Below are 22593 nucleotides of genomic sequence, written 5' to 3' on the forward strand. Positions count from 1 at the left end.
CTGTGATTCTGTGATTCTGTGATTCTGTGATTCTGTGATTCTGTGATGAGACACTACAGTACTTCATCTGACCATCTACTTGTGCTGTCAATACAATGGTAATAAAGGATTCTCCACAATCTTGATAAAAAGTTTTGAAGAATTTCATAAGAATGCTTTTCTGATCTTTCAGAAGTGACATTCATAAAAGTTGTTCTTCACAACTCACACTGTATTCCAATCACTTGCCCGAATGACACCTGCTTTAGGTAACATAAATATAGATTCAGAGCCAGCTTCTTGTTTTTGAGCAGCATAGGCAGAGATGAATTTAGTCCCTCAAGGTGGAGGTAAGGGCACAAAATCGTGAGTTTTCTGGGGAAGAGGAAATATAGGCTGATCCTATCTTGGGAAAAGGAGAAAAGGGTGGAGCTGAGCTGGAGGGAAACTGTGACTAGCTGCATGTTGGCAGCTGAGTTTGGAAGTAAATTTTGCGGTTTTGCAGTAAGGAAAAGAGACAACTAGGTTACAGCCACATTTCATGGTCCTAGGAATTTGTTGCTTTAAGTGACTCAATCACCTTTATGTTGATCACAGGACATACATAACACACATGTGTTTGCAGTGTAAACATCCTTTTTTTTTTTCTTCATAATTTTGTATACATTCTATGTTATCTGTGCCTTAAGACTTTCATTATATTTAAAGTGTTTCATCACTGATTTTCCTAGAATAGAGAATATTCTTCACAATGAGGTCATTGTATTCAATACTTTTCATTGGTCAGTGTCAAGTCATATTGCCATGGAATTCTGGACTCATTTTTGAGTGGTGAAATTTTTTTTTTTTTTTTCCTTTTTAAAGGATTAACAATCTATTCTGTAAAAATTGAAGGCAGTCCATTAGAAATCAGGAACAGTGTATGTGATAGTGTATGTGAGATTATTTCTACTTATCTTTCTTAAGAAGGAGATGTTTTAAGAAAGTACATGAGAGAATACTTAACAAGAGAATATATTTTACCTTAATACAACATACAAGGCCTCCAACGTCAATAAACAGAAATAGTTGTTTAACACTGAATTTTAACAGATTCAAAAAGTTAGAAAAATAAAAGAACATTTTAATACATTAAAAAGTGGGGAAAGACAGAGGTTTAGTTTGCTTTTGGCAACATTCCTTTGAAAATCAGTGCTTAGATATCGCTATAACATAAATTACTTTTCTATTTTTAGTTCAAAATTTCTGGAAGTATCATAAGTGTGTTCAATTGACCAGTCAGTTGCCAAACACAGTGTCAACCTGCTAAGTGTAAGCAAAAGTTATCAGCTTCCAATAGCCCGTTACTACTTGGGAAACAAAACCCTGCATGCCACAGTTTAAGAGAAAAGTTCTTATGAATGGCAAATCTTGATTTCCACTGGTGATGAAAATGATGAAAAATGTTTTGTAATTTTTGTAATTTGATGCATCTCTTCTCCTCAGAGACTCTATCAACATGGCTATGGTATCAGAATTTCTGAAGCAGGCATGGTTCATGGATAACCAGGAGCAGGAATGTATTGTGAGTGTTATCACCATATACTTATTTACTTGTGCTTTTAGAAGTGTCTTAAAGCCATATGAAACTGGCCATCTTCCATAAGCATAAAGGAAGGAAAAGCAATGGCAAAATTCCATCTGTTTAGAACTGGAAGCCAATTTGTTTGCATCCTATAATCTAATATAATTTAATAATTTAATAAATCTGCTATCAGATTTAAAAAAATGCCTTTATTTGTACAAATCAATTTAAAAGTGGAACTAGATACTGTAATGGAACTGTCATTTCTAGTGGCCAGTCATTGATTCATTCAAGTTATCCTCCTTAAAGCAGTAATCTACTGTATAGCATGTGAACGTGTAACAGCCTGTTCTGATGACATACATGGGAAAGATATGTATGCTTGGACTGAAATACAGGATGCCAGTTCTTGGAGCTGTGGAACGTAAAGGAGGAAGCAAAAACATTACTACATGTCTCACTGCCATGTGGGTGGGAGAGATCACTGTATGTGGTTAAACATCTCAGATGATCAGTCCTGATCCTGATGAGAAGGAATACTTATGGTGATGAGTAAAGGAGAACTATTGCAGTAGGAGGATGTGGAGAGTATTTCTCAAATCCCTTTCCACTGCTCTCCAGCCTGCCATCACCCAAATGAGTGTCAGCAATGTGGCATGCCATGAAGCCACAGGCAAACTTTAAAGCAATTTTCATCTTGAAAAAAATAGAATGCGGAAGTGATTTTCAGTAAATAATGTTTTGTGATATAGATCTTCACGGATTTCCCAATTTCTGATTTTTCTGATTTTACCTGGACTGTATTTTGTACACAAAATTTTGCCTCTACCATTGTTTAATGCATGCTCTCACAGAGTCCTGAGTCATCCCCATACTGGAGATTACAGAAGATTTTTGCCTGGGTAGTTGATATATTTGTCATGGATATCAATATAGAAAAACTAACCTAGCCTGTTTGGGAAATATGCACTGTATTCATTTCTCTTGGCTTTCCATGCAAGTCATATTGATTTTTATTTTTACTTTTTTCATTATGATGCACATTGCTACTAAGTATGCAGTCATAGAATAAATTTAATCTAATAAAATTTCTGTTTTGAACATTTAACTCAGTCATTTCAGGTGTACAAAAAATCAGCACTCTGTATGTAAAGTGCCATGTACGTAAAGTGTGTATCCCTAAGGCTTGCCAAGTCCTGAACTTGCATAGGACTTCTTAAAAAAAAAAAAAAAAAAAAAAAAAAAAAAAAAAGTTCTTGAAGATAAGATAAAATGTTGCAGCTGATTCTAAAAAAAACGTTTAGCTGAACTTCACTTTTGTTGTAAAAAATCACTACAGATTTTGTATAAAAGAGAAATTTATTTCATATTTCACCCAAGGATTTCAGGACATTATATATTTTTTGCACAAAGTAATGAATACAATTGTTTAGATAGCGTTATTGAGTTTACATGCCCTACTAGCAATGTGTCTATTAATGTTGGGGCAAGCCATGAAATTGGTCATGAAATTGGTCATATAGTGGAATTTATCATCCCTAGTTATTTCCAGAGTCCCTTAGGCATTATCTAGGGAGTGTCTAGCATCTAGGTATGGATTCACCATAGTCAGCCAATACCTAATGCCTCTAAAGAAAGGGTTATTTATATCTCGTGCCTCAAAAAAATCTCCACTTCCTTGTAGGATGAGAGCCAGAACTTTTCTTCAAGATCATGCATGCAAGCTGTGCTTGTAGACTATGATATGTGAATCAATTGAGAAATCACTTAATATAATATAGAGTCAATTTGCATACAGTGAGTAAGAAAATTAGTAGAGCTTTGCTGAGAGCAGCTGTAGAATTTAATTGTCATTTTATGGACTTTAAAATTAATATAATTGCATTATTATGGGAGTTATGAAAGGGGAGGGGGGGGAGGGGGTTTTCTACAACAAATCCAGTGCTCATACCATATTGGATTTATTTTGCTACCTTTAGAAAGCTCAGTTTTTTCCTTTATAGTCCTAGGTAGGCAGTTCCAAAGTCCCCGAGGTAGGCTAATTAAGGCACATAGAAATGTTTCTTTGCCTAAATATTCTTTTAAATTAACTTTTTTTTAATTGTTGTTTGTTTTGTAGAAAAGTTCAAAAGGTGGCTCTGCAGTACATTCATACCCAAACTTTGATCCTTCAGCTGATGTTTCTGCTTTGGACAAAGCTATTACTGTAAAGGGTAAGAGGAGTAAAGACTTAAGTGAGCTACATTAGGATACTTAGAAAATGTAGAGAATAGTTCAGAATAAAATATCAGAGCCACATGGAATGGAAAGCAGCATAGGTGACTCAACTTTTAAAAGCTCAGCTAGACATTTAATTAGGTCACCTGGTAAAAAAATCTCTGCTCTTGGATAGTCTGACATTGAATTACAGTTTCAGGTCTTAATACTATGTTAATGTTCATGAATTTCCTGAATTTAATTCTGAAGAATATTAAAATAACAAAGATACCATACCATATTAAGTCTTTTTTTAAATTTGATTTCTGTGGAATCCATTCAAGGCAGTGGATATGCCCACATTACTTTATTATGCAGTGTGTGTTTCTGTTACATTCTTCTCATTGATGAAGTTAATGTTTGACACTTTAACTGTGCTTTGAAACCTTTTTCAGTTAGCTTCCTGAGGTTAAATGAGTATGCTGTCTAATTCTATTATTTATTTATTTATATATTTATGTTTAGTTTTGCCCTCAGATCAGTTTCAGACTTTTCATATTAAATTGTGAAAACATAGGCTTGTGAGTTCTATGGTAATCAACCGTGTTTCTTCATTGCATCTCTTGTAATTCAATAGATGAGTACAGTTTTCCTTTTGGTTAAACTTTGCTGTGTCAAGCAATCAAAATGTGACACAGTACAAATAGTACAACTATTATTTGATTAACTGATACACTATAATGTCTCTAATCTAGTAGTCATTATAGTGTTTGATAATTTGTAGGTGTGGATGAAGCCACCATCATTGACATCTTGACTAAAAGAACAAATGCTCAACGTCAGCAGATCAAAGCTGCCTATCAACAGGCAAAAGGAAAGGTATAGTATACCAAAGTTGAGTTTAAATGTGCATGAGGAATAGCAATATCGTTCCTGGCATTTATGGTATAAACAGCTTTTTCACTTTTTCACAAAAGATTGCAGTGATACTGTCTTCTGTAGTTTATTAAAACTGTAGCAGCAATAGTAATCCTGTGACAATATTGTCACTGATAATTCTTTGAATGTAGTGGCAATCCTTTTGAAATTAAAAGATAGATTTTAAACTTCTGGATCTCTAAGTTTTGAAATTTTCAAAGGATTTCTTATACTGCAAAATCAGAGCGAATGAATATGTTTACTAACACTTGGGGGACAATCTGCAGAGGGAATGAGAGGAGTAAATATATCAACGCTGATGAGAACAGTACAGGGAATAGTGAGCTTCTGCTTCTGCGTAGTGAAACCAATAGTCCCTATAATTGGAAGCTTGAAAATTGCTGCACATTTCTGCAAGAGGTTTTAATTGCTCTTCTCTTTTTACCTGTACAAAATTTCCTCCAGTTAGAACTATACATCTAAATTGAAATTGCATTTGCAGACTGGATTTAATATACCTTTGCTCCTTGGAAAGTGGCAGTACAACTAAGGCCTAGATATACTGGAAGGAATCCAGTGTAAGGCCACTAAGATCATTAAGAGAATGAAGCATCTCTTATATACGGAGAAAGTTGGAGAGCTGGGACTTTGGAGTCTAGCAAAGAGAATACTCAGAAAAAGAGTGTCCATATATGGCTGGATGTAAGATGCAAAGAAGACAGAGACGAGCTCTTTTCAGTAGTGCTCAGTAACAGGACAAGAGACAATGGGTACAAACTGGAATAGGTTTCCCAGATAGGTTGTTATACCTCCTTGGAGATCTTCCAAAGCCAGCAGAATATGTTCCTTATCAAACTGGTCTGGATGTCAGTGTTTGAGCAAGGGAGTTGATTCAGATGGCCATGTCAACCTTAGCCATTCTAGCACACTGTGATGGGCAATGACTGAAAGCTGTCGTGAATACTTGCTGGAAAACCATGACTCTTTAGTTAACATTAAGATGACAAATCAGAAAACTCAAGTGGTTTTTAATTCTTTCTCATGGCTAAAATAATGATGTACACTAAAATTTATCACAGATCAGACTACTTTTCGTGTTGTGGCATAACCTGACAGGAAGATAAGCAGCACACAGTTCTTTTCTCACTCCTCCCTCAGTAGGATTGGAGAGGAAATTTGAGAATGGATCACACTTGTGGGTTGCAGTAAATTTAGCTGAATAGGACAGAAATGTGAAGATAAAAGGAAAACAGTATTATTAAAAAAGTACACAAATCAAGTGATGCAAAGTGCAACTGCTCACCACTTCCAACAAATACACAACCAGTCCCTGACCAACAGCAATCTCAGTGCTATGACTAACTGCCCCCCAGTTTTATTGTTCAATATGATGCCAAGATTTATGTGATGTATAAGATATCCCTTTGAAAAATTTGGATCAGCTACCTTGGTTGTGAACCCTTTTGAACTCTTGTGTATGTCCAAACTTTTTGCTGGCTGAGCAATAAGAGGAGTTGAAAAATTCTTGACTTAATGCAAACACTGCTTAGCAAAATCTAAAATATTGTGTTGTCAGCATTGTCTTTCTCCTAAATCTAAAACACAACATACTAGCCGCTATGAAGGTAGTTAATTCTAACAGTTAAAAACAAGACGCAGAGTTTCTTCCTTATTGTTTATAGAGTCTGGAAGAAGACTTGAAAAAGGTGCTGAAAAGCCACTTGGAAGATGTTGTTGTTGCTCTTCTCAAAACTCCAGCTCAGTTTGATGCTGAAGAATTAAGGGCCTCTATGAAGGTAAGGGAAAATTTGAGAGAAGGTTTTACTAAAGAGAAGTAAATAACTCTCAGATCCTTTAAGTGCCATTGGCTGCATATTGTATAAGCTTATGTATAATATTAATTCCATCCCTGTTTTGTAAAATACATTGATATTGGTAATCCACAGCCAATCACTAGAAACAAGAAAGCCATCTCTGCTGAATTTCAAGGTTGGAAAAGATTGGTTGATCCTTTGTGAGCAAGAGCTCTCTTTGCCTGCTGAAAATTTGAAATTGGTTGCTGATGAAGTGCTACAAAGTCATAAGTCATGGTGTCTACATATGTGCTTACTTAAGAAAAAAAAAAAAAAAAAAAAGAAAGGGAAAGGGGCATTTTCATCATAGTTTTTATACTTTTTTCTTCTACGTACATTGCTTGGTCACTTCAGCAGTTCTGTTGGATATCAGCATGATATTAGATTCCAAAAAATGAGTTCTAAATGAGATGAATGTTTTTCCTTTGTATGTCTTGTTCCGTGTGGGTTCTTTAAATCTTGTCCATGATTCTCATCATATTTTTTTCTGAATTACTACTTTTCTGCATTAAGTAATATATTTTAAAAATTCAATCATTTTTAACAGGGGCTTGGAACTGATGAAGATACTTTAATTGAGATTCTGGCATCAAGAAACAACAGAGAAATCAGAGAAGCCAGCAGATACTACAAAGAAGGTAATTTAGATTAACAAGGAAGTATAATGGTATGCAGGACTGAAAGATGGTCAAGCCCTGTTCTGTAATGATTCATGTCTTTGGTGTTTATTTATGAAAGTACTCATAACGAACAGATCTGTGTAAACTTAATTCCTGGACTGAAAGAATCTAGAGTAGGTTATGCATATCTTCTCAAAACTCTGTAGCAACCTAACTTCTCAACAAGGAGCTGACGTTTTAGGAGGCAAGTAAAACTTCATGTAGGACTGAGAGAAATGTGGGAAAGGAATAGTGATGAATTCTGGCTTACATAGATCTCAATAAATGAGTAAATGGTTTATGATTCCAGCTAGAACTGTGAGTATTTCTTGGGATGGTTCATGCATTTAGTTGCCTTTTATAAGACGCAAGGAAAATCCCAGTACTCCTCTTCCCATCGCTAAGCCTTGTCTGACATATTAAGGTCTTATCATAGAATGGCCTGGGTTGAAAGGGACCCTAAATATAATCTAGTTTCAAGATCATCTTACTGAACTTGACAAAAATGGTCTGAATTAACAACACATATAATTTGAAAGATAGGAGCAACCTATGAACTGAAGGCAGAAAATGTTCAGAGAGGTAGCTAAAACATATTGTGTCTTGTATTATTTACTGTCATCTGTCAATGTTGTTTAATTACCTCATGTTTTATGGAATTATGAGCTAATTTTTCCAATCAAACAGTTTCAGTTAGAAACCTAGAATAATAGCTCGATTTTATTCAGAAGAGTTTTGTGCTGAACAAAGCATCCAAACATAAAAATGAGGGGCAAATTTCTCTCAAAGTTTCAAGGTTTTGGGTTACATTTTTTTTTCATTTTTCCTCTCTATCTCACAAGCAAGAGCCTACCCTTTAAAGCTTTAATGAGGACTTTTTCAACAGATTTTGGGTTTAGCCTCCAATTTCACATCATATCCCAGCTTTTAGAAGACAATATACAAAAATATCTATTCTCTCAAAATGAAACAAAAAACTACAGTTCTATTGGGCATACTTAAGTGGGAAGATGGAGAAAAAAAAAAGTAATATAAATGATAAAGTTTAAAATAAACTGTAATTCTTTTTTCATTTGATTTCAGTACTGAAGAGAGATTTGACACAAGATATAATTTCTGACACATCTGGAGACTTTCAAAAGGCTTTGGTTATTCTAGCCAAGGTATGTTGTACTTAAATTTTACTTATATTTTCAGCAACATTACCAGTAATTTTGTCAGGATTATGTTAAAATCATGCAATAAATAAGAATTTAAGAAATATTTATTTCCTTGCACTGTTTTTATTATATAACATAAACCATATGAAATGATTATTCAACAAGATACAATAAGATTTCTCTCAGAAATATTTTAAAGAAACTTATCTTTGTTGTTTATTATAACTTATTATATTATGTTTAAGATTTTTCAGTGGTTGCTGTCATTTAGCACTTGAAAAAAAATTAGAATGTCAATTGACTAGAAATATAAAAAGAATAAATGCTTACAAGTAGAGAGAGAAACCTTCTTACTACCTGTTAAAATGCTTTTCTTGTCATGAGATAGTTGCAGGTAGCTTATAAATGGACAGATTTTTTTTGTGAATAGATGCTCAAAAGAAACACAGGAGCTAAGAAGTAAAAATAACTTTTAGAATACATGAATATTTGGTGCCAACACTGGTAAGTGTATTTATATGAAGCTTGTATATGTACGTAGGATTATTTTATGATACTTCCATGTGCATGGTTTAGGTCTTCAGTTTTCCTTTTAAATCACCTTGGAAGAGGCTACTCAGTGGTTATCAGAGAAGATAACACAGCTTTAAAGATTGTAACTTCACATTAAGTCACTCTCACATCAATGGATTCTAATGTATGATTTCAGAAACACATTATTGATGGCCCCAGAAATGTGAGCCCTGTTTGATTAACAAAAATGTCACCTTATCTACAGAATAACTAACATAACTGCAGCTGTCTGCCGTTCTATATTATGTTGTTGATGAGTATGGCAGACCAGAATTCCAAAATACTGAACAGAATTATTTTAACAGTGAATTTTCTTATTTTTGTGTAGGGTGACCGATCTGAAGATCCTTATGTGAATGATGATCTCACTGACAATGATGCCAGGGTAAGACTACAATTCACACTGCAGAGCTTCTTTCCTTGATATTATTACAAATTCTGCCTGGCTGTGGATGTTCTGTTTCACTTCTTGTGCAATGCAAACATGACAAACACTTACGTTATGTCGCAATATTTTCTAAGGGGACACTATTTTCCAAAGTTCATGAGATTTACTAGATGAAACGAAACTTTTAATAACCAACTTCAGAAATGTTGCAAAACCTTTTCTAGTTTGTGTAAAACGTACAGAGCATTTAAGGTAGAGGTCAGTATTAGCAGAAAATGGACTTAATCTTTTTGTTTGCTTGTTGTTTAAAATAAGTAAGGTTCTTCAATTGAGGGTCAAAATGTATATTTAGGTAGGTAAAGAATCAGCTACTGTAAATTTTTCAGTCATTTTCAATATTTCTAAAGTAAACAATTTTTCCCCTTATTTTTTTCTGCTTTTAGTATGACAGTTATACTAATACGTTTTTTAACTTTACAGCCTGTCCTGAGCCTTCACTTATAAATTCCTGCATCACTTACAATTTAAATCTAGATTGGCTTTAAATTATTATTACTTTAAATCCAGTAGGAAAAAGGTCAATGAGAACTGTTATTTTTATTCCTGCTATGTGAGGGGTGTAGTTTTGCCATCAGCCCTACATATGAAAGGCTGGTAAACTAATACTCCATCTGAGATCCAAAGTTCAATAAAATTTCCAGAGAAGTCCAGAGCACTGCCAGCACCTACAGGGAATGTTGTTTAATCTTTTTTGTTGCACTGTAAAGGCATTTAATTAGCACTTCTAGAAAGGTTTGAATAGGTGGGGAAATTTACTGGGTTTGATTCTTACTTTACTTTAAAGTCGGTCATGGAATGAAAAGAAATACCTAGTGGATAGGCTTCTCTTTCACATTTGTCTAGTCGATCAGAGCTAATTTTATTCCTCTGAGGAAAGCCCTGCTAGTCCTGAATTTCCATGCAGACTGTAATATATCATGATACATAAAAAAATATCTTCACTCAAGGAAAGAACGTACCCAGAAAGGCTAGATGGTGGTTCTAAGATGTCTGAAAATATTATTTGTATCTGTATAATACTCTCTTGGAACTACTATGCTGTAAGCAAAACATGAAGTATCACTTGACAGAGCTAGAGCCTGAGGCTGTGTAGAGTTATGCATCTTGTTATGAACTAGGGTCTTCTACTGCAAAAAGTGACCTCCATTTGGCTGGTAGCCTCAGGAATACAGTACTTCTATTTGGTTTTACTCTACTGATGTTTACAATTTTATTATTATTATTTTTTTTTAAGTTTAATTTTTGTCTGTGTGTGTGACAGGCCTTATATGAAGCAGGAGAGAAAAGGAAAGGGACGGATATTAACGTATTTATTACTGTTCTTACTTCAAGAAGCTACCCTCATCTTCGAAGGGGTAGGATATATGAAACTTTTTTCCTCACAGGAACTGTGTTTTAAACAAAAGATATGTAAATTTCCAAGATGTTAGAATGACTGCTATGAAGGTTATGCTTGCTGACCTAATGGTACAGTTGGTCACTCTGCCGTTCTTTTCACACTAGTAAAGAGCTGTACCACTTCATTGACATAATTATTACTATGAAATCTCATGAAACTAGTGACCATGAGGACAATGAATCAGTGTGGCAGGGTTCCAAAAACACCGTGCTTAATTGCCAAATTAAGCCAAATCACCCTTGGTGAAGATACCACCTTACTCTACAGGCTCCAGTGAATTAACCGTATCACCTCTTCTGTTAATGGGAAAATGAGCCCTATACCCTCCACCCTAGTGTAGTTCATTCTTCATGTTGACTCCATCAGCTGCTTTTCTTTACACTGTGCCAGCTGAAGAAAATGATAAAGTTGACCTACTACCAGTCATGTATGTTCACTGCCATAGCAGTGTAGCCAGAATAACAAGGAAAGACTGAGAGAGAATAACTGTATTTTCATCACTCCTCACTGAGTATTCTTCCCTCATTTAGTCTTTCAGAAGTATACTAAATACAGCAAGCATGACATGAACAAAGTACTTGATTTGGAGCTGAAAGGTGATATTGAAAACTGCCTGACTGCCCTTGGTAAGTACTTCTGTAGATAATCTATTATGTATACTGACTCTATGAAAAACTAACTTCTACTTCATTCTAATGGAACACCATTTTGGTTTATCTTCATTGAGAAGCAAGACATTAATGATATATATTTATTAAAAACATATTTTCTTTAATGGTGTTCTTCAAGAAAGTATTATTATAAGGTTCATGTTAAAGGTGTGTATCAAGACCCTTAGAATTACCCTGATGAACAATAATGTGAGCCACTTAAATTAATGTTGTTCTTGGACCAGGGATGGAATCAGAAAGCAGACCCTTAACTTGTTTTTCGCATCACAGTCAAGCATACTTTGGATAAAAACAATCAGATCTTGCTTAGTATCAGATGTGAAGGGCTTACAAAACATCAGGTCATAACCTACAGCTTAGTTGTAGAGGACCTGAATGTTTTCATGTTTTTTCTTTGTAAAAACTGCAACATCTTTCTTAATTTTGTGACAGCAAACTAAACAGTTCTGCCTTTACATTAAGTAGAGTTTTCTCCTGTGACTGAATTGCCTTCTGGGCAGAGACAGGAAAGGAGCTGCTACTTCTCCCATACTTTTAAGACAAGTGAAAAAAATAAACAGGTCAACTGTGTATACCAGCAGGAACATTGAGATATTTTAAGAATTATTTTCAGATTTTTGCTTTTGATACCTTCTACAATAATAATACAAATGATTAATCCCACTGTCTCATTACAGTGAAGTGTGCCACAAGCAAGCCAGCTTTCTTTGCTGAAAAACTCCACTTGGCAATGAAGGTAACCTTGAGAAAGTACTTATTTTATTTATAGCATGCTTTATGAATGAAAAAATATAAAATAGAGCTGGAATTCTCTAAAATCTTTGTGTGATAAAAGAGACTGCAGAAGAGAATCCAGTGCATTTCTGTCTCTTCTTGACTTCACTCCTTCAAAATTTGGGTGCCCTTCTGTAGAAAGAACTGTTGATTTGCCAAAGAGTGTTCAGGAAGGCCATTCTTGCATATATCTTATACTCTGTTGTGACAGAAACAGAACTGAATGTTTTCATGTTTTTGTAACCACTACAATATTGGTGATAACGAAATAGGAAAGCAATTCCAGATCAGGAAGGGAACCCACTAAGAGCCTAGACTTTGGAAAACATCTGACAGTTTTGGATCCTGAATTGACTAAAGCACATGTAGCTTTTGAAACAATATATTATGCAGGAATTTATGAAACTCTTGTGATTTGATAAGGATCATCTTTGGTCCATGAAAAACTGGGTGAATCATTAAAATAACAGTTGATTAAAATACAAAAAAAACGACTCACCACAAAAATACACTACAATGAAATCTAGGTGGTCCCTGGTTTTCAGCAAACATGATGAAAAAACGTGTGTTTTTAGGAAGCAACTAAAACAAAGTCCAGGGGTGGAGTCAAAATTTGGCCACAGAGGAACCAGAAGGGTGAATATGAGAGGACTAGATATTTTAGAGAAATAGGATCTTAGTATTCCCAAAAAAGGATAAACACAAAGAACCTGAGTTAGGAAAATATTTCAGTGACTTAAATAACATCAATTTTTGTTTATTTGTTTAATTATTTTCGACAGGGAAGTGGGACACGACACAAACAGCTTATCAGAATCATGGTTTCACGCCATGAAGTAGACTTGAATGAGATCAAAGCCTATTATAAGAGTCTGTATGGTATATCTCTTCGCCAAGCAATTATGGTACGTTTTTTCTTGAGTGAACTACAAAATGGTAAACAACTGTAACATTTGTTAATTCTGCTTTTCAGTCATCTGAATAATTTACAGCTGATTAACTCATGTTCTCAGTGATCCACAAGCTGGTAGAACTGACTTACTTCGTGGTGCAATATTTTTGTTGCTAAAGCTATAATATTTAGCTAATTGGTTTTATAATATTTGGTTATTTTATACTAGATACTAATTGTTGAAAGATCACTCTGTGTCCCGTCATGCCCAAGTCATGTTCCTGACTTGGGCAGACAAGGCATGTTAAAGGGAGGGTGGAGATAATTGCTCTTACAGCTGTGAGATAGCAGTGAGATAGCTGTATGCATCTGGCTCTTTTTATGTCTGAGTACTCCTGCAAATAACTTGCTAAGTTGCTGTTTATTTGTCCTCCTTTCCAGATTACTTAGTTGAAACGAGATAAACTGATTAAAGTATGTTCTTAGAGGAAACAGACCACTCAATTTATTTCCTAGAAAACTGAAGCAAGTGGGGTACTAAAAGAAAGCTAAACCTGCAGAGCACTCTTGTGGAGACTAATAGATGACTAAGAAAGAAGTCTAGACTGAAGCAGAAACAGTCTCTATATGTGCTAAATACCATCTTGATTTTAGCTAGTGTCAGCTTCTTTTTCACTTACATGATGAAGACCATTTTTATTCTATCACCGTGACTGTGTGTTATCTATAATTTTCTATGAAGCACCTCAACCAAAATGGTGATTGTGTCCAAGTGGCTTGAGGTCTAAGATGACTGCAGTATATAATACTTAAGTACATGTATGACAGATACAAACTTCAGAAAATATAGCATGTCTAATTTCAGTGAATTGTCTATTTCTCATGGCTGAATAAGAGATTCTTTGGTGAATCCAATATCACCGGACCATTAATGTATGTTTGAGATAGACACCACGTGCATAGTGTTTTAGTGCAGATGAACGCTGGATTTAGTATGAATGAACATTGTGTGTAGTATTTTAGTATGAATTAACGCTGGATATCACTGGATCAAGGAAGGCATTTTCACTTTATGTAATGAAAGAGAGCGTAACATTCTGGACAGTTAAGTCTTGTGTATTTCTCTTTTTCATTTATGCCGTGAGATGTTTTTTTTGTTTGTTTGTTTTATTTTTTGTCAGTCTTGTTTACACATACTCCAGTCTGGGATATGAATAATTCAGTTTCAGTGAAGGTACTCAGCTCAAGCACATGCTGTGGATTATACATACGTGCTATAAAATGATGAATTTATTTAGGTGAACGTCATATATTTAGTAAATATACTGAAATTGATTTTTCTTGAGACCATTATCCTAACAATTGTACTCCATTGTGCTTTGATAGGATGAACTCAAAGGGGATTATGAAACCATCCTGGTGGCTTTATGTGGAAGTGACAAATAAGCATCTCATTCTCCTGATGCACCCCAGCTCTGTGGCTGAAGGTGTTTGTATTAGCCTCAGCTGTCTATATAAAATACAGGCTTCACACAGTGAGATTTCATCGGAATGCTTCTTAGTATACAGCTTTTATGTAGAATACCTGGAACTTGGAATGTATTTTTCAATACCTGCATTCTGTATGGCATGAATATATCCTTTTACCACTATTTATCTAAAGTCAACAAGTGCCATTAAGTTTCTATTTGCTTGATTAATCATGAAAGAATAAAGTTTTCATCTAAGAAAATCAAACAACTTTAAAAAATAAAATTAACCTCTGTGAAATTTACTTGTAGATTCATTTTTTTCTTCATTTACTATCAATTTGTCTACATACATGAACATGAAATAAAAATAAATAAATAATTTGAATAGTCAAAACAGAATGTAAAAATAGCAGAGTGTAGCTGAATTTGTACCTTTTTCTGTCCCTTCAACCAGGATTTATGGAAGCCAGATGTTAAAAAATAACTAAAAATGACTTGATAAAAATGTTAACAGCATGAAAGAGCAAATGTTATCTTTGATTTGCTGTTTAAAAATATTACTTATAGATTGTATGCTGGAAAAAGAGGAAAAAAAAAAAGTAATTATAGCTCATGATCATTTTTTTTCTGATGATCTTATATAGTATTTCCAAAACAGAAAACTTGCTCTTATTACCTCTATTTTTCTCTTTTGTGTTACTGTTCAGATTGTAGACCCCTAATGAAATAATTATAGACCCCAGGTGCACTGGTGGAATTAGGCTTGTTGATTCTTCATTTCATACAGATGTTGGTTGTTTCCTTTAGGGTGGCTTCCAAATATTCTTTTGAACAACAGCAGATTTAGATATTGGGAAATTGGATATCAGCCTGGCTGTTCTGTGATAAACATTTCAAGCTCTGTCAGTTTCACGTTGGAATGATTTAGGATAATAGAAATGTGTATTTAGAAAAGTTGAAATTTTATTCTAGAAAAAATATTAGAATGACTAGATCTGGATAGAATATTCTGACATGCCTTCCACAGAGACAGATTTTTTTTTTTTTAACTACCCCATCTATTTTTGAAGACACATATACCTGTGTGCCCGAAATTGTAGTTAACTACTACAGGTAAGTCTAGTTATAATTCTTATTGTCTTCATAGGATAAATGAAAGAGAGAATAAGGTCAAAGGTAGTTTATGGGAAATAAACATGATAATCGTCAACTAAAACAGAAAAACATACAAGCAGACAAACACACAGAAATTGTGTTTAAGAGATCTCACTTATTAACTCACAAGCTCCAGAGAAAAGCAGAACAAACCACTCTGTATGTTTTGATTATGTCACTAGCAAAAGATTCCCTTTCTCAAGAGGCCGACATCCAGAGAATTCATCATCCCTTGAAAAAAGAGAGCAAATGTGTAGTTGTAGTTAGGTCATAACTAATTAACCTGTAGGAAGCCAGTTAGTAGGTCTGATCAAGAGACTCTTTTTGCAATACATGGAGAATTTTGAAATTGAGAGGTGTTTCAGCTGTGCAGAAATTTAGAATCTGATTTCATCAACATAGGAAAGAATTGCTTTTGAAGAGGTATGTACGTTCACCGCAGAAGTCAAAAGATGCAAAAACACACCAAAAAAGCTATTGTATCTTTAAAAATAATATAGCTTGAGTTGATATAAAATCTGTATGTATATTTAGTGGGCTTTTTCTTTCTTGTTTTGCAGAGTTCAGATGGGCCTCAAAAGTAGCATGCTTCTTTAAGAGCCTGATTTCTATTCAACTTTAATACATGAACAAGCTAGCACTTGATATTCTCATTTGGTGCAAATGAGGAGATAGTATGAAGTCAAACACATTACAAATAGGAGTGCTTGCTAGCTGAACATGAGTTTTGAAGATCAAGGGAACGGAGGGAAATAATTACATTATATTACTACTGTCCAACATTTCTCCTAATTGTAAGACATTTCAATAGAATTTTACATATATCCTTACTAGAGGCAAGAGTGGCACTGTTTTGAGTATATTCTGCTTGGTTCTATTTCTGCAAACATAAATACTGTTTTTGTTGAAGAGAAGTTGCAGTATGTCTGTGTAGTTGCATGTCAATGAGTAATCATAGGTTAACTACTGCTGCAGTCAGTTAAATCCTTCTAGCCTTTGATGTCCATCCAAAAGGCACAAGTTTCTGTACAGTAGGAGTATTACATTGAAAAGTTTTTTTAAAAAGGGAAAGTTTTAAAAGAACACTCTTGTCATATGGCCAGTTCACAAGTGTCTTCATTGTTTATGATATATTGACGCTACTTGTCATTTCCAGGGCAAATTTGCATCCAACTTTACAGTTCAAAATTTTTTTCAAAACTAAACAATATAGAAATTAGGTTAATACTTGTGAAACAGATTGATTACACCAATCATTTCATTGTGAAAGGGCCTCCTCATGGCCAGAGTGGGAGATGGGGAATTATATTTCATTTAAAAAAATAATAATAAATAAGTGTTCCCATTAAAGTAACACCAAAGCGCTTAAGTAATATCCTGGCAATTAGAAAGGCAGTCCCTGTCGAAAGCAGCTATGATGCACAAGCAAGTGGGAATAGAGAGAGCAATTGAGCAGTACATGGACAGCACATATAAGGGAGAGTTTTCTAAGCAAATTACTAAGAGTATCAGAAGAGGAAATTAAGTGAAGATCTAAATATAAGTAACTTTAATTTGAATATTTATAAAAGCAGATGAGTTTATGCTGAAGATAGGTAAGATAGGTTGTTGCTCTTGCTTTCACATCTAGCAAAGGACAAAATCTAACATATAATGTCTTCAAACGAATTTGAAACGTAGATCCTAAGGACTCCACTCAGTAGGTTCCTACTAATTATATTGAATTTTGGGAGTACGATTAGTCCATAGAGTTCTACCAACAAGGGTTGCTTGCATGATGTTTTCTGCCACCACTTTACTAATCAATACTAGAAATAAAGTATTGGTTAAAGGAAAAAAAAAAAAAAAAAAAAAAAAAAAATAAGATGATAAAACAAAATGGTGTTTTTGACTCCTCTGCAACTTCTCTCAAACCAAATAAAACATCCTGTACACTATATCAAATGCATTCAGACTGCAAAGAACTGTAGAGTACTCAAGATGTTTGGGTGAAAACTTGCTTGTAATGAAATTTACACAACTGCTAGTGAAGCACAGTGTGTGAATTTTATAATAATTCTTCTGAAGGGGGGAAGTCATGCACAAGAGACTGCAAAAATAAAGAATCTAGTGTTAACATGGGATATTACTATTACATGGCGAAGGTAGCCAGATGTGCTCTTGGGAATACATATATTAGCGTTTCGATAGCAGTGGGCTTTTTGTGTTCCTTAAGACTTTCAAGGAAATGGTAGCCCAGCTACTTAAAGCTTATGAAGGAGAGGTAAAAGTTGAAATTAAGAGAAAATTTCCATAAATTTGTCACAGGAAATGCTGTAATGAAATGCATGGTAAAACATTATTATTATTTTTTTTAAGTTATTTGTAGGAAGGAGGTGGGACAAAAGAGAAGGAAAAAAACCCTAACAATTAAAAACCAAATAAACACAGAAAAATCATAACAATTAAATGACCATCAAAACAAACAACAACAACAAAAAAAAACAACAGGAGAACTAGAACGTAAATTTTCTCAACAGCATACAGTGTCTGCCTATAAGAATAAAAGTGCGCTGAGAACACAGGTTCAAAGTAACCAGCTACAATCATGCTCCATCTCCAGTGATGCGGAATAGGAAAAAATTTTGAAAAGACTAGGATTTTTGCTCAAGCTAGAAAGTGCTGGAAAAACATTCCTTCAAATCATGACAATTATTTTATTACTGCTTCATAAAAAGCACTGAACATGTAAAGCATGTCATGTTTATAACATTGCTGGTTTTTGCTCATCCATCCCCTTTATCAGCTGAGATATATTCTCCCATTTCTTTTTTCACTGTGAATGATTTTGTAATTCTTTTAGCTTGGCCTGAGTGTTAAATTTGCAAGAGGCTAGGAAAGAAAGCTGGAGTTTTCTGCTGTTATTTCCAAAACTTTGAGCTCTGGTGCCACCCTGTGTGTAACATGAGAACAATGACAGATAAATACGACAGGAATTCAGTCTCACACAAGTGATGAGCATACCCAGACACTGTCACAGTGACCCAAACCAGATTAGTTTATTATGGAAAATGGGACTTTCATTTTTTCATTTTCTTTTCTTTTTTTTTTTTTTTTAGGGCTCTGGTTTAAGTGGAAATATTTGCGGAAAAGATAATAGAAATACCTGATTCTGGTTAATAGAATTATAGAGAGGTTTTCCAGAACAGCAAGGCAAAGAAACCAGTAGAACACTCAATAAAAATATTTTTAAACATGCTGCCAGTCTATCGGTAATTCCACATCTGAAGAAGGAAAAAGGAAAATGTTTAAACTATGTTCCATGCTTGTGAGACAATTGCTTGCCCTATTACCTGGCTTTCCGTAGCTTGTGTGAAAGACAGAAGGCACTGGGAACACGTATTTTTGAGATTATTGTTCAGCAGATTTGTAACAAAAACAAACGTCTAATAGTTACTGTAACAGAATATTAGGGATTGTTACACTAAGCTGCCCTATATGCTTGCCTGGTGTGGAGAGACAAAGGCATCAGTCCGTTTTTCATGGAGTCATAGACTCAAAGAACAATTTGGGTTGGATTGGTATGATCTGACACCTTTAAAGATCATCTAGTTTCAACTTGCTGCTGCGGGCAGAGTTGCCAGTCACTAGATCAATGTGCCCAAAGCTCCATCCATCATGACCTTGATCACCTCCAGGAAAATCCACTGCTTTTTCGGGACACCCGCTTCAGCACCTCACAGCCCTCACAGTGAAAGATTCCCCCTTGACATATAATCTAAATGTTCCCTCTTTTAGTTTAAAACCATTTCTTCTTTTTTTTTTCTGTCGCTGTTTTTTTCAGTCATTTTCTGTCACTCTGTAAAAAGTTTATTTCCATTTTAAGCTCCTTTCATTTTCATTTCAAAAACTGTGAGCAAAAAAAGTTGTCAAATGTTTTCTGCATTCATTTTACATTTCTTTTCTGTAAAATCATTGGAATGTATCTTTGAAAATAGGTCCTTTAATTTTTCACTGCATTGCCTTGCCATAGCTTAAAGTACCTCCTTCATTCTTCCTATCAAAGAATAGTCATAGAATCTGGAATTCTCTCCTCTCCTCCAGGCTGAACAGCCCTTGCTCTCTCACCCTGTCCTCAGGCTAAACAAACAAAAAAAAGTTCCATGAGTATCTTTAGTATAATTTTCTTAGCTTTCTTTACACATCAATATATCAGGATATTTTTGGATTATTTCCGTATATCACCGAGAAGAAATGAAATCTTGTTGATTCTTTGACCATCATTTGCAGAGATTTTCATTAAATTTTTCACTGTGATACTAACATAGGTATCCTGAACAGTAACAGTTAATTAGTATTCTCTAATATGCATTTATATGACCTGCATCTGCTATTAAATGTACTATATCTATTTCAAATACTACTTAGTCCTTTCTTCCTGGCTACATTAAATGATTGTGAGCCATTATTAAAAGCTACCATTTGATTTTTCCATATAGCCGAAGAATGTAAGTTACTGAAAGAAAAATTTTGGACTGCTTACTGCTCAATTTTTTCTAATTAGAAAATGCAGTGTTTTCTTTTCTTTCTACCATCTCTTGCCATATTCTAATCTATGATAGAACGTGGCTCCTAAGTTGTTGGCAATTTACATTTCTTGCAAGATTTTTGAGAAGCTACCTCTGAATTAAAAAAATCCAACTGAATTGAAAATGCTCTTCTGCTATTCTTATTATTTTACAGACAGAACAAAGCCAGTTAGTTGAAGAATCCACTTTATTTATTTATTTATGTCGTGGAGTCATATATGTTTAACTGTAAGGGTGACTAGATGATTTTGCTTGATAGATTTTTCTAGTTGCTTTGCATTTCAGTTAATATGAAGTTGTAGATTTTTTTCTGATTTAAGAACAGATTGTTTCCTTTTCAGACTAGTTTAATCATAAATGTAAGTGGATGTGAAAACCCCCATAAATTATTCATTATTCTTGCAAGCACTATTCTTCAGAAAAGGCTCAGGGATAAGGGAATAGAATTTGTGTTGCATTCTTTGAAATTATCAACATGTGGCACTGTCTAAAAAGTATTAGATTTTTCCTTTGTTTGACTGAAGGAAATATTATTAGTTTCTGGAAAGTCTAAAAGAAATGATAGTTAGCCTTTAGAAAACGGCAGGTTATTTTTCTGGTATTTCTGAATTGTTTTATTTTCCCCTTTTTTATTCTTATGGTACACTAACCAGATCTGATTCTTTTATCAAATTCAAATATAAAGATGTGGAAAATTGTTCAAACCCTCTTAATCACACTCCACAACGTGTAAATTTTAGAACTTTGTATTTATTATTTAAAATTAGAATATAAATATATAACATATTTATAAGGAAAATACAGAAATGCATTTTATGAGACTACAGATATACAATTCAAAACACTTAACAATGAAGATTCCTCAGCCTTCATAGGGATGTTTTCATAAATTACACTGAAAAACAAAAGTAAAAAGAGAAGGAAAATAAGAAAAGAGTCAGCGTCACTGTAGCATCTGTGCTGGTAATTGCATAGTTCTACCTAGGAGGATATTTTTGTTCTTTCCCTTTCACGCAGAATTCAGAATGCTTTCCTGTCATTAGGTGGGTGATACTGTCTGTACTCCCTAAAACCACTAGGTGTAGCTCTTAGCAGTTGCAGGAGAAAGTCTTTTTTAAACCTCCTTCCACCCGCTCCTTCTGCTCACATCCACCCCCATCCTCACCCGGAAATTCGGTATTTTGTTGCTGGTTATTGTTTATTTATTTTGTTCTGACATTTCGCCCCCCCCCCCCCCCCCCCCTTTTATTGTCTGTTTTTTTCCTCTCCACAAATCTCTACCCTTTACGTGTTGCTTAAAACAGTGAGCACTCTCTTTTGTAGTCCTGGATTTGTCTGTACCCCTACCACTAAACATGGTAACAAAAGATAAAGTACATAACTTAATCGTTACATAAATTCTCATGAATTAATTACAAATTAAGGATGTTTAAAAATAAATTAGGATATAAGTTTCGAGGTGTCAGCCTGACTTTGCAGCGAAGGTGTAGTGCAGTTTTCTCTTGCACACTGATGCATTTTGCATAGCTAGGGTATAGGAATCCAGTCTGCTGCCATTGCCACAATACCAGACGGACCTCTAAAAATAGAATTCCTCTAGTAATCTGTCCAGATTATTTAACTCAGTGACCATTTGGTAATAAATACATTAGGGCATGCTTCCAGAACAGAATTACACTGTATCATGAGGTTTTATTTTCAGGGGCACCTAGAAATCTTCCATATTTTGTTCTTACATTTTCATAGGAAACGCATTTATAAGGACACCCTGCTTTTCTATGATGCCCTTTAAGTCTATTTTCTTTTTTTCTTTTTTTTTGGGTCAAAATATTACTAGTTTTTGCTATGGTATGAGTTTACCATTGTAAAATTAAATATGGTACTGACAGGGCATTATTTTATTAGAATAGTTATGGATTTACAAAGTAGGAATATTAATTTCTTCATAAGAAAAAAATAAGGTGTGGTTGTAACCATATTGTAAGCACTTAAGCAGGCTTAAGACATCTGTGTTTTTATTCATATGCTTTTTTAACATATAGCTGTAAAATAGCATTTGGATAGAAAAAGGCAGAGAGGATATGGTAATGGTAAAAGCTGTGCATTTACCTACTATTCCAAATTCATTAATTCTGTGCAAAGCAAAAAAAAAAAAGCACGGGTCTGATGCTGCTTTTCATTACAGAAAGCAAATGAATAATACAATAAAATGGTAGTTAAATAACAGTGTTAGTGACCGATTATTAAAAAGCACATGTATGAGTCCATCTTTGAGTGTTGTTACTGGCAGGAATGCATGAATATTTTGATTT

General features: G+C 34.4%; 1 protein-coding gene across 2 annotated transcripts in view; it reads left to right on the forward strand.

Annotated features, from left to right (window-relative positions):
• ANXA1 (annexin A1) overlaps positions 1-14860 on the forward strand; it is a 16904-nt gene extending 2044 nt beyond the window's left edge. For both annotated transcript variants that reach the window (XM_042877404.1, XM_042877405.1), the window contains exons 2-13: positions 1465-1543; positions 3663-3756; positions 4524-4618; positions 6340-6453; positions 7058-7148; positions 8253-8332; positions 9231-9287; positions 10612-10705; positions 11280-11375; positions 12098-12156; positions 12977-13099; positions 14473-14860. In XM_042877404.1, coding sequence (XP_042733338.1) covers positions 1478-1543; positions 3663-3756; positions 4524-4618; positions 6340-6453; positions 7058-7148; positions 8253-8332; positions 9231-9287; positions 10612-10705; positions 11280-11375; positions 12098-12156; positions 12977-13099; positions 14473-14532 — 1029 coding nt within the window. In that variant the 5' untranslated portion in view covers positions 1465-1477 and the 3' untranslated portion in view covers positions 14533-14860. The remainder of the gene's footprint in view (positions 1-1464; positions 1544-3662; positions 3757-4523; positions 4619-6339; positions 6454-7057; positions 7149-8252; positions 8333-9230; positions 9288-10611; positions 10706-11279; positions 11376-12097; positions 12157-12976; positions 13100-14472) is intronic.
• The last annotated feature ends 7733 nt before the right edge of the window (positions 14861-22593 follow it).

Source organism: Lagopus leucura, unplaced genomic scaffold (genome assembly GCF_019238085.1).
Source record: "Lagopus leucura isolate 7727_CA_CO unplaced genomic scaffold, USGS_WTPT01 Super-Scaffold_100018, whole genome shotgun sequence".
Classification (NCBI taxonomy): Eukaryota; Metazoa; Chordata; class Aves; order Galliformes; family Phasianidae; genus Lagopus; species Lagopus leucura.